Consider the following 13,245-nt stretch of genomic DNA (forward strand, 5'->3'; position numbering starts at 1 on the left):
ATAACCCAGAGGACAACTGGCACGTTGGATCGGAAAAATAGACCAGTATAATTACAATACTGAATACAGAGAAGGAAAATCTCATGGTAATGCCGATGGACTGAGCTGAAGACCCTGCAAAAATGACTGCAGACATTGCTGCAAAAGAGAGATTGAGCTAACCAGGTGTCATCAAGCTGAAATCAAAGTAACTGAAGGAGTTGATGATGGTGAAATGGAACAAGGTATTGATATTAAAACAGAGCAGGAGAAAGACCAAGATTTTAAGCCAATAATTGATTTTCTAAAAGCAAGTGTTTTGCACCCTGCTTGGGAGAAGATGTCTAGCTTAAGCCCTGTGACAAAGAACTATTGGGCACAATGGGACCAGTTGAAGCTTGAAGATGTTATTCTTCTTCAGAGATGGGAAACTGTAGGTGGGCAAGTGACGACCTGGCAAACGGTTATACCGAGGAAGTTACGGAAAGTTGTGCTGCATCAATCCCATGATAGTTTAACGGGAGGACGTCTCGGAGTTAAAAAGACATTTAGTCACCTATGACAGAGGTTTTTCCTGGATAGGTATGAGGCAAGATGTGGAAGAATGGTGCAGGACATGCAGTACATGTTGGGCTAAAAGGCGACCCAAGCATAAGGGACGTGCTCCAATGAAGTTATATCAATTTGGCGCTCCAATGGAAAGAGTAGCCATTCACATTGCCTCAAACTCGTGCTGGAAACAAGTACATTTGTGTGGTGATGGATTATTTCACCAAGTGGACTGAGGCATATGCAATACCAAATCAGAAAGCTACAACTGTAGCAATGGCTATTAGTGATTTCTTCTTCAGGTTTGGTATGTCGTATGAACTGCATTCAGATCAAGGCCGTAACTTTGAAGTAGCTGTGTTCCATGAATGCTGCAAGTTTTTTGGGATACAAAAGACCAGAACAACGCCACTTCACCCACAGTCTGATGGGATGGTAGAAAAGTACAACTGGACACTTGGACAGGAATTGGCAAAGTTTTGTAATAGCCACCAAGATGACTGGAATGTCTTACTCCCTCCACTGTTGATGGCCTATAGGACATGTACTGTACTGTACTGTAATAACAGAGCAAGAAGAATAATTCATGTTGTCAAATTGTGGTGTAAAGTAACTGAACCAGCCTGTGTGGACTTTGACGAAACGAGACAATTTTTTAAAGCTCTAGATACAGCTGTGGTAACCAACAGTTATAGTGGTGATTTTAAAGTTTTGTTTGTTTGTTTGTTTTGAATTTCGCGCAAAGCTACACGAGGGCTATCTGCGCTAAATTTTTTTTTTTTTTTTAAAGTGAAAGTATAGCAGATTGTACTGTAATAACAGAGCAGGAAGAGTAATTTACGTTGTCAAATTGTGTTGTAAAGTAACTGAACCAGCCTGTGTGGACTTTGTCGAAAAAGATATAATTATTTAAAGCTCCTTATAAAACTTTGATAATCAACAGTGTAAGTTACACTGTGTAACGAACACTTGTATAAACGTTTGAGTTTCTTTAATATATTAATTTAAAACAAGTAGACTGTTTGTTTATTGTTGACATTTATCGCCAACAAGTCACAAAAACCTATTGTAAATAATATGGCTCATACATACATAAAATCTGACAATTATTAACATACCGAAATTAATTTAGGTTACTATATGGTGAAATAAAATGGATTAAAAACCCTATAGATATTTGTCATTTTTGCTTATGTAGTGTATTTTATTGAATCTCATAGCAGATATGAACCAATCATAATCTGATTACTTTTGAAACACGTTATTCGATGTTATGGCGCGTAAATTTCATCTTAGATGTTTGCAGAATTTATAAAACAATTTAAGCAAGTTATTGTACTGTTAACTCGTTTTTCTACGAAAACAAAGTATGAAACTAGTTTCAAACTAGTGTGAAAACAAAGTACTCAGCTTGTTTGTTTGTTGTTCTCATTAACTGTACTCGACTATCAGGGATATCGAAACATGGTTTTTAGCATTATATTATATTTATAACCTTTCACTTCAGTCTTATCGCTGATCTCCTGGGCCTGTGAGGAAGTTTTCAAGGTAATTTTTTTATGTTTACTGAGTGTCACTGTAACTTGTAAGTGTTAATGTATGTTCTTTACAAAACGTAAATTGCGGCCACTAAACGGCATAAGTGTAAACTTACATTATATTCAAACTCTCAATTGTATAACTTTTAACTCATTACTACTTTGTTAACTTTTGCGATAGGTGTGAAGAGACAGCTTTGAAAAACCAAATGGTCACTTCTCTGAATGTTGCGTTGAACTTTATAGGTACTGTTAGCTATTTAAAAAGTGAAAATAAAAGGTAGAATTATGAATATATACACCACTATTTTTTTATTAAGTTATTTTCTAGGTGTTAGTGTTACACTTACAGTGTTTGTGTAAAGCTAAAATAATCGCGCCATTTAGAATAACTTCAGACATAAGTTCTTAATGTAGACTGCTTCACAACTTGAAGTTGTTTTAAAATTTAAGAATGGAAAAGAACAAACGTCCTGAGTACTACTAGTAGCAGTACTACTACTAAGCATAATTCAATAATTATTCATTAGATTGTACTAAGTAAGCATAGAAGTAACTTCCATTTATATCATGAAACAAGTTCAAAAAATTGTCAGTTCTCTAAAGATAATTTTAAATTTTGTCTCCCTTCTTTGGCCTATGCAATATACGGTACTAAAAGTAAAAAGGGGGTAAATTTTTGTTTTACATTTAGATCTACTACATTAACACTTCATAGGTGTGATAAAGGCTGAAACACAAATGGCTGGATTTTGTGGAATTTACTACTGTGCTTGTGTTGTAGGAAAAAAAATCTATCATTTCTCTTTCTTCTCAAAGTAGACATGAATGCAATAGTCGGAACATACGTAGAAAGCATATGACAAGATGGGACATAAAACTAATAAAAGGCTTGTAAAAATTATCTCTATAGGTGTGGGGGATAAGTTAGCTAATTGGCTGGATGGAAGAAAGCAGAGGGATGTTATAAATGCAGTTCAGTCAAACTGGAATAATTTTATGTCACAAGTGTCAGTCTTAGGACCTTTGTTCATTTTAATTTATGTCAGTGACATAGATGAAGGAATGATCATAAATTAATTTAATATGCTGATGATATTAAGGTCTTGGGTGTTGCTGGCTGTGAGGAAGATGCTACTGATTTACAAAAGGAAATAAATGAAAGATGGGCTTTAATTATAATAAATGTGAGAAAATGGATGTGGGTTGTCATAATTTGAATGGGAATAACCTTAAAAGTGTTATGAAAGAAAGGGATCTTGGTATAGTGGTTGATCAATCTGTTAAGCCAATCAAGCAGTGTGCTGTTGCTAGTAGTAGGGCAAATAGGATTTTAAATTGTATCTACATTGTTATTGAGGTCTTTAAAATTTTTTAAAGGCCTTGAAGGATTAAATGTTGCAGATTTCTTTACAGTTAATAATTCTAGAACTGTATATAAATTTCAGATTGTATTTAATGAAGTTATTTTTCTTTCAAAGAGTACTTGATGCATGGAATAATCTTCCAATTGAAGCAGTTTCTGTGAACATTGTAGATGCATTTAAATGTCACCTTCAAAGACATTAAAGACACAGAGAGGAAGCTTATATTAGCCAGTGCACAGCTGCTTCCTGCTGCTTCACCCTCCACCCCCTCCTCGACAAGTGAGAAAAGTGGAGGACACAAGGCAAAGGTAAAAAGAAATATTGAATATGAGTAAAGAGGTTATAGTTTCATTGTATAGGTCACTGGTTAGGCCACACTTGGAGTATTGTGTTCAGTCTTGGGCTCCTTACTTTAGGAAGGACATTGAATTGTTGGAAAGGGTTCAGAGGAGGGCTACTAGAATGGTGCCTGGGATGGAGGGATTATCATACAAGAAAAGGTTAAAATCTCTGAAATTATTTTCTCTTCAAAAAAAAAAGAGTTGTAGGGAATTTGATTGAGGTGTTTAAGATTGTTAAGGGAATTAAAAGTGCTGATGCATAAATTGTTTTTCATACTTAATTGTAAGAATGGTAGGATTAGGGGACACAAATATAAATTTTGACAGGATAGGAGTCATCTTTAGCTAAGGCTAAGTAAAAAAAAATACATGTTTAACATCCCTGTCTACTTCCTTTTTTGCAGCTGCATCACATGACTTTTAATTATTGTTTTTCGATCATACAAAGAAACAAAGATAACTTCTGAATAAAAAATGGGATGAACATAGTTGATTCATTTTGCCATTTTTTTTTATTTGTCATAAATTCTGTATTGTTTTGATGAAAAATTAAACAACCCTTTGAAAACAAGCAACAATCATGAAAAAAAAAGGATGCAAGCTTTCTTAAAGAGGTTATTAAATAAAAAGGACATCCTTCCCTTTTTTCAAAAACTTCATTGCTGAAGTTTTTTTTTTTTACTTGGCTTTAGGCAATTTTATTTTTATAACAGGGTGGTTGGCCTTTGGAATGGGTTGCCTTTAGATATTGTGGAGGCAGTAAATTCATGTGAGTTTAAGATAAAGCTTGATAACTATATGAATGATAAGGGCTGGCTTTGAGAGTTTTTTATTTAATAGTTTTAGTTTAGAGGATGGGACAGTCAAGATGGACCAATAGATCCTTTGTTTCCCTGAACATTATGTAATATGTTAAAATAATTTGAATATGGCATTTGAACTAAGTTTATATTTCCCCAAAGTGAGGAGATTAAGAAGTTTATAAATAAAAAAGCTTAAAGTGAGTAAATCTTTCAGTGTTTTATAGAATTAAACATAAATGTACATAGTCTATTGTTTAAAATTATAACACTCATTAATATTGCTGAATCATCCTCTCATATTGTTAATACGTTGCATGTAAAGCATGCTTATTTGATGATTCCTTAAATATTTATTTTGTCTGTTACAATTATTTCTTGTAAGTTTTACATTGCATTCCAGTCAAACATCGTACAGTCAGTTTAGATGAATTTAATATCGTTATTATATATGTAATGTACCAAAACTGAGAGTCAAACATTCTTACACAAGGTTAATAAAACTGTTGAATGAAAATGAAAGAATAAGTGATAGAAAACCATTAAGGTTGCTCAGTTAATAAACCAGTCCTCACCTTAAAAATAAACTTGAAGGAACTTGAACTATCAGCACCCACACACACCACCTCATTTGGCAAACCACTCCAAAGGTTAATAAATTTAATAGAGAGAAAATGCTGCATAATAATGAGCCTAGACCTGAGCTTCCATATGTGTTGAGAATTTCCTCTTCAGTATAATTTCCATTGGCAGTTTATTCAAATCCATAACAATTTTAAACACTTGAATCAAGTCACCACCAGTTGTTTTGCACTCCAGAAAAAACAAGTTCAAATTTTAGTCTTTTGTTATTAAGCTCAAAACTACTCACTGGACTATCTGTTTTGTGCCCACTATGGGTGTTTAAACCCCATTTTTAATAGCAAGTAGGCAAACTGATTTATGAGCATAAGGAAAAAGTTTTATTGATGGTGGAATATACTACATATTTTGATATGTTAAAACATGTAGTATGTTCCACCTTCAATAAAACATTTCCTGATGCTTATAAATCATTGTTTGCTTACCTATTATTATTGTAACATAATGTGCTTCCTTACTCAAGTGCCCTGTTTATAGCATTATAAGCCTTCAGACTTACTGCTGAGCCGGGGTGGCTATTTCAAACCAGGGATCATTTTAGCAACCTACCATTTTTTCAAACAAATCAATATTTTATAAAAAGGGGGGATTAGAATTGAACACAGAAATCCAAATGAGACCTTACCAAAGTTTGTACAATGTATTGATAACCTTTCTACTCCTGTACTCAAAATTGTGTAAATATATCCCAGAACAGTATAAGCATTCAGCTGAAGGCATGCAGCTTTTATCATTCATAAAATCCATATTCTTTTTAATTGTCAAGCCAATTTTTAATCCATTTTAATTAATGGGGGTTTTAACTGAGATAGCGGAGTTTGTGTTTTTTTCTTGGTGCTCTTTTTACAAGAGAGGTTGTTAGCAGTATGCTAAATAAAGTATATAGAATAAAGTATTAGGACCAGAAAGGTTTTTCAAATAGCTCAAACATCAGATAGGTGCTTTATTTATTGGTAGTCAATAATTAGTGGGAAGGTGTTTGAGCATTGGAGAGTTGGTAACGTTGCTCCTGTTTTAAAAGTATTGATAAAATTTATCTTGAAAATTACATGTATAGGTCAATTAGTTTTACCTTTGTAATACGAAAAATTCTAGAGTGTGATTAAATAAGCTGTAGCAAAATGTAATGAAATATATGATTAAAGAGAACTAATATGGATTCATTAAAAGGAAGTCTTGTCTTAGTAAGCTGTTAACTTTTTTTTTGAGGATATTATTTAAAGGGTGGGAAATTTGGTGTATGTAGGTGTTAAAAATAAAAAAATTGATAAGGTGCCACATAGAAGATTAGCTAAGAAAATCATCTGCAGGGTTAGGGTATGGTATTCAAATACACTGATATCCAATTGATAACCAGAAGTGTCCATGATACAACATATTCCCAAAATATTATGCAGAGAATTTATTGAACCTAGGAAAATACACACAAGTGAAATAACTAAAACACACCTTGCATGAATGTGTATGATTTAACACAAAACTTACTTGTTAGTTCAATTGACCACTGGGGGTAAAGCAGCTTTCCAAACACTTGCCCGGACAAGTACAGCAAGAATAATGTTATACCACACTTTCAACTCAGACAAGGGTATCCTACGACAATATTCCCAAGTCTGTAGATTAATTAGAGCAATGGCTATTCTAAATGACATATTCAAGACAGACAATTTAATATAATGACTACAATGGCTACCAACGGTACCAGTGTTCAACAGCCTGTGACAATGGCTTCTTTCCTGTGGGCTGAGATATCTCCCAGTCTACAAGCAATTCTGCCATTACCTGAGGAGTTAGATCAAGATAATGTGGACTTGGACAGCCTCCTTTGCTGTGCAGGCATATTTTCAGTCTGTTGAAGCACTTAGACCTCAGTCATCATTTTTAGACTTGATATCACAGGTATGTTGTGTTTTTTGTCTTTGTCACATATGTCATTTGATCCTTCCCCTTTCTTATTAATTCTAGCACCTAGTTCTGAGTTTTGTTTTTCCCTACTTTGCTTGATATTTGGATTCAGGCCCAATGTTTTGCAGATTAATTACATGTGGGGGCTAGTGTGCCATGTGTTCAGGACTATCCACATTTGTAGTATAGCATCCCTCTTGTCTCACACTATCCATTCCTGATCTATGTCTGTGTATCAATTTTGGTGGAGAATATTCCGTCATTGGTCTATCCATCATGGATTCTTCCCTTCCTCGAGTATCTGATATTTTACATGGTTGTTTGACAAGGGTATGTCCTTTTCAACCATTTCAGGTTATAGGGCAGCCCTGTCATCCACATTTCATTTTTGCCATGGATTTTCCTCTCCAGTTATTTCCCTTCCTTCCATATCCCATACTTAATCCCATTCAAATCCGGATCATCTTCTGGTCTGGTCAATGCTTTACTGGGTTAAATGTTGAACAAAGCACATTTCAATGATTCTCTCTCCTATTTGTTTATCCATTGGAATCCACCCATTTCTTGTGATATTTCTTCTATTACCCTTACTAGTTGGGTTTATCAGGTTATCCCTATTGCATATTCCTACCTTTCTCCTGAATCTTGCCAATTGTTCTGTGTCTTGTCCCATCAGATCCATCACCTCACATGGCCAGGTGATTAAGGTGGTGAACTTACAATCTGCAGGTCACGGCTTCAAATCCCCATCCAACCAAACATGCTCTCCCTTTCAGCTGTGAAGGCACTATAATGTAAGAGTCAATCCAACTATTTATTGGCAAAAGAGTAACCAAAGAGTTGGCGGTGGATGGTGACGACTAGCTGCCTTCCTTCCAGTCTTTCACTGCTAAATTAGGGATGGCTAGTGCAGATAGCCATTGTGTAGCTTTGTACAAAATTCAAAATAAACCAAACGATCACTTCACACTGTCCTTGGCTGTTCATTTCCGTCCTTCTATGGAGCAGATTATCCAGACTGACATGTTGACCACTCCCTACACTTTTGAGTCCCACTACTTACACCATCTGGCAGTTTCCTGCTCAACCTTATATGGTCTTCCCCTTGAAGCCATTCTCCATGTGTCTGTACAACTCTGAATGAGTAAGTTATTTTATTTCATTATTTTGTTCAGGGGCTTACTTTACATTGAATGGATCCCACTCTGTCGTGAATGTGGTGCCTATCCAGGTTTACTGATATCCAAAATCTACACCATGAAATTTATAAGATCTATCACGCTCACTATTGAGATGGAGTATTCCACAAGACTGTTTGTAGTTTCTTCCTCATGGCATATTGTGTCATAAATATATGCACTCATGAACTAACAGGAGTAAAGCAGAAAGTAATTGCTTCCCATCCCTAACGTTCTTTAGATTGCCGAATCAGGAACAATCTGCTTTTCAAAATAGTGTTTCATGGTCACCCATTGCTCTTTCTCTAGACTCCCCAACGTGTTTCCTCCCCTCCCCTTCTTCCAGAAGAGTATATTGGAGCCCTTACCACTCACCAGCTCCTGGCTGCTGGCTGCTGGGGTAGTGAATCATGTAGGAACCCTCCTGAGTGTGCAAAATTCTACTCAGTCAAGAGTAGGGTGGTGGTTTTCTGCCTTTGTAGAAGGCATGACTATCCTCCTGCTGCTGGTCTGATGTTTTATTCCAGATGCTGCCAATCTGGACTGGATTTTTCTGTCTGTTTTGCAGTTTGCCCCTCCCTCCTATTACTGCTGAATACAGTCCCTGGGCAACTGGTTTTGGTTAGAGCTGGACCAGCCATTATAAGTCTTCACATGTGAGTGGGTTGGCAACTTCCTCCTACTACAGATTGGATGTTACATCCCCAATGCTGATTGGTTTTGGACTGGAATTGACTCTCCAAGTTGCATTTCCATTTTCCTGACATCATTAGAATGTACATTCCCGAGGTTTATTGTTGTAGTTTGTGCTGGATTTGCACACAAGATGGTTTAGGTTCTCAGAACAGAGTCCCATCTTCCCTTCTGGTTCCACGCTTGAAGTGAATGGTTGAGGGCTCTCCTCCTTCCATGGGCTGGTCGAGTTCCTCCCAGTGCCACTGGTGTGGACTGGAGTTGACCTCCTACATACAGTCTGACGCACCCTAGCCACTCTACACACAATCCTTTTCTTTATAGATTTGGAATTGTTACCTTATTCCGCCCTTTCATTGTGACCTCACACCTGTAGGCTCTTGTTTAGAGAATGAATGGAAGTAGGATATGTCAATAATAACAGCTCGATAAATTTTATGTGCAAACCCACCAAAGGCTTAGGTCTACTACATTAGCTAGCTAGGATTAACATTACTGAATTACAAGTAGCGAGTTGTGCAAGGCAGTGTGTTACGATGTGTGATCTATAGGTTATGACCATGTGCTATACTGTAGTGTAGGCCTAGTTTACTGTTTATTAGCACTAGGCTATGTTAGAAATTATGCAAAAATATACTAGAATGGCAACCAAAAATTTGTGCACCAGAGGGTAGTCAAATCGAGAGTAGCTGTGACTGTGAGAATAGGTAAGTATCTATTGGAAATATATTTTCAGTGTAGGAAAATATTAACTTCCATTGTAGCAGTGATTCTAAACATAAAGTGTTATATAACCTTGATTTCCAGCATTCAAGTCTTCATCAGTGTTGCCCAGACCTGTATGTAGACCTCCTGCTTAGTATTAGAACACCTGTTTCATTGCTACTCACTATGTTAATATTGGCCTAGATATAGTATAAGGCAAGTAATAGTAATATTAACATCTATACAGACATTTAAGGCATGTATATATATATATAAATGTATAAGCCTTAAATGTCTGTATATGTCCAGTACAATTTCAATTTTGGTGGTTAATAGTTTGACAACTTAGTAGGCATCATCCAAATAATCTACAAGTTAACAGATAATATAAGCAAGCAAAAGAAATTCTGCATTTGCAATGGTTTTAGGCCACAAAATCTTAAATTCATGATGCAAAAAATTAAATCTTGATTTATGCCCAGAGTACAATCCTCTTTATACTGGTCAGAAATGACAGTGTTGTTTTATCTAGTATGAGTTGATCACTGTGATATTTTTTGTGCCAATGAGACACACCCTTTTAAATGTTTAAGTGCCAAAAGTGAAATTCAAGGAGCATTGGGAAATTGTTAGCTTCATGTGATATTCAAGGGAGAGAACGCTCAGTTTATAGCAACTTGTATGTGTGTTACTCCATAAGATAGCCAGCCCCACTCCAGAAAGTGGCAAAAGGCCAAACTGATGCAAACTTCTGTGATATAGCTGTTGCTCTATCTGACCTTCACAGTTAGAACATATTTACACCTTTTGATGTCCACTTTCGAAGGATGTCGTAACTATATCTAGATCACCTGTTTACAAAAAAAATTTAGAAAAATTACCTGAATATGCCATATTAAAAGATATTCTAAAGTAGTTACGGAAAGGTGAAATTAATGGTAATTTTAATTAACTGTGGCAGGTGAAACACTACTAACTGGACTGTAGGGTGGTTGATGCAGAGAAAACAAAGGATTGTTAATGGGATAGAGTTAAACTGAGTGATGTCATTCTTGTGTTTCATAGAATTTTCAATCATTATGTTATTTTGAAAGGATTTAGGGTATTTCATATAGCAAATATATTTGTGCTAGGTATTTTTCATTCTATTATAAGGCTCTTTTCATAAACATATTGGTAGAAGAATAAGTTTTGTATTATCAGTTTTTTGTCAGTGTTCTTATAAAGCTTCCATATTTATAAGTATGTGAAAACATAAGAAAATTTGGAAGTGCAAAAAAACTATTATTATAATTACTTAAAGCATCCTAGGTTGAAACTGTATTGTTTTAATGGTTTTGATGTGAGAAAGTTTGAGAATCTAAATGCAGTTTTGTTTTAAATTAGAATCAACATGAATATCACTCCAACAGAATCAAAGAATTCGTTTGTAGTAAAGAGTCAAGAAGAAATTCCTATAAAGCTGGAAACAGGCTCAGCTCCAAGCAGCAATGTGAAGATTGGTAAATTATAAATTTACTGACACGGCGTTTTACTTGTTTTATTGATTAAATGTATATAAATATGTGTGTATATTACTTGAAGAGATGTTCTCCTTTAAAATGATGAAAATATAAACACATAGTACAGATTTTAAAACTTAATTGAACAATGATTAAAAATGAGCTTTATTGTTAAGGTAAAACCTTGAATTTGGATATTTAAGCTTTAAGAATATAAACAAATAGTACAGATTTTAAAACTTAATTGAACAATGATTAAAAATGAGCTTTATTGTTAAGGTAAAAGGTTTTAGTGGACTAGTATTTTGTAAAATACTGTCACATTTCTGTTATAATACATTATATATGTACATTCATTATTACTATTTACAAATAAGTTCTTAAATTTTTTTCTTACAACATAGAACAGTAGATAAAGAAGTAGAGCAAAAATTATCTCTTCTAGTTACGAACTTTGTACTCGTTTGCTGCTTGACATAGGTTGTTAAGCCTTATCAGATTTCTCACGTGGAAGATGTGAAACAAAATAATTTTTTTTAGGTTTTATATATATATATATACATTTGAAATAACTGAAAATAATAAATTACTACATCAATACCATAGAATTCCACTATAATTTATCAAACTCAGCAACTAAGCTGTACTTGGGTCTAAAGAAATATGAAATTTCGAGGCAACTAAAGACTCAAATTACTAGCTTGAAGTCTTATTTCAAAAGAAAGAGTTGATATCATAATACTTCAAAATGGCTGAGAAAGCCACTAGGGAAACATTCTGAGCTTTTGATTGGTTATTCACACATCATAGACTGAAGTAAGTGTACATAAGGAAGTGTTTCTGAAAGTGGAAAGAGGTGGCAGGGCCACTGTGTGTGTTTCAGTACATGAGCGATATCTCAGCAGATAGAAAAGATAGGAGGTTCATTATTTTATATTCTAGCTTATCAATATAGGTAATTTGAATTCCTAATTTGTATAAAACTATAGACTTTGTACTTGGACATCACATACATATAATTTGAACCAATGCTGCATTCAACAAAGCACTACTTAGACACACAAAAATCAATATTTAGGTGTGTTCATTTAATATAAACTTTTAAGAAATGAACTAATGTATAATACTAAAATTTGATTTGTAATCTACAATTTGATATGAAACTTATTAACACAATTTCATAAAACAGTAGTGCAATAAACTTTTGAATGCAAGTCAACAAACGCGATGACATGGCCTATGACCCGAGTCAGTAGGGTTAAGCTGTTAAAGTAGTGGTCTGTAGCTAGTAGTAAAGCTAACAAAATTTGAGGATATATTTATAGACTTATTGATTACAAGTCAAGAGATATTTTTTTAAATATAAAATTATTGTTATGCTTAACTTGTAATAAATAGTGTGTACAATTTTAGTCTCTTTACGAAATGATATTGTTGCGTCAGCGAGGTCACATGACTAGTGTCACACCCCCTGCTTTCTGGTAATATCTTGTAACTTCGTGAATTGTCGGAAGATTACTAGATATAGGGTAGTCTAGTATATATAAGATGGTCACAACGTGACGGGATCAATGTGTGTGTAGGTAGTGAGTAATTGATCTGTAGTGAGAAAGTATTGTTGAAGTTAACGTTCGTTATAGCGTTTGTTTTAGCGCGAATGTTGAAATCAAGTGTATCGTGAAGTTATATTCAGGAAGAATAAACCAGTTTTATTAAGTAAGGACTTGTGTCGCTAAAGTTTCGTCGGAACGAAGTTACGGAAAATTAATTAACAAACGGAGACGTAACAAATTGGTGTCAGAAGTGGGATAAAAAGAAAATGGAAACGAGAAGCGGCAAATCAAACTACAGCCTAGCAGACTTGATGGCAGCAATACAAGAACAGCAAAAGAAACAAGAAGAACGAGAAGAGAAATTACAACAGTTGTGAGAGGAAAAAGAAAAGAAACAAGAAGAACGAGAAATTAAACAAGAAAAGAAACAAGAATAACGAGAAATTAAACAAGAAGAGAGATTGCAGCAGTTGTTGGAGGAAAAACAAAAGAC

At 34.7% G+C, this 13,245-nt stretch overlaps 1 protein-coding gene across 4 annotated transcripts in view; it reads left to right on the plus strand.

Annotated features, from left to right (window-relative positions):
* The first annotated feature begins 1,851 nt into the window (after positions 1-1,851).
* Positions 1,852-13,245, plus strand: part of LOC106469070 (DNA polymerase kappa-like) — an 85,410-nt gene continuing 74,016 nt past the window's right edge. For 3 of the 4 annotated variants that reach the window (XM_022397473.1, XM_022397476.1, XM_022397475.1), the window contains exons 1-3: positions 1,852-2,076; positions 3,548-3,741; positions 11,084-11,199. In XM_022397473.1, the coding sequence (XP_022253181.1) occupies positions 11,091-11,199 (109 nt within the window). In that variant the 5' untranslated portion in view covers positions 1,852-2,076; positions 3,548-3,741; positions 11,084-11,090. Of the gene's footprint in view, positions 2,077-3,547; positions 3,742-4,637; positions 4,775-11,083; positions 11,200-13,245 lie in introns of those variants that run through there. The other variant, XM_022397474.1, reaches the window with a different exon arrangement.

Source organism: Limulus polyphemus, unplaced genomic scaffold (assembly GCF_000517525.1).
Source record: "Limulus polyphemus unplaced genomic scaffold, Limulus_polyphemus-2.1.2 Scaffold3286, whole genome shotgun sequence".
Taxonomy (NCBI): Eukaryota; Metazoa; Arthropoda; class Merostomata; order Xiphosura; family Limulidae; genus Limulus; species Limulus polyphemus.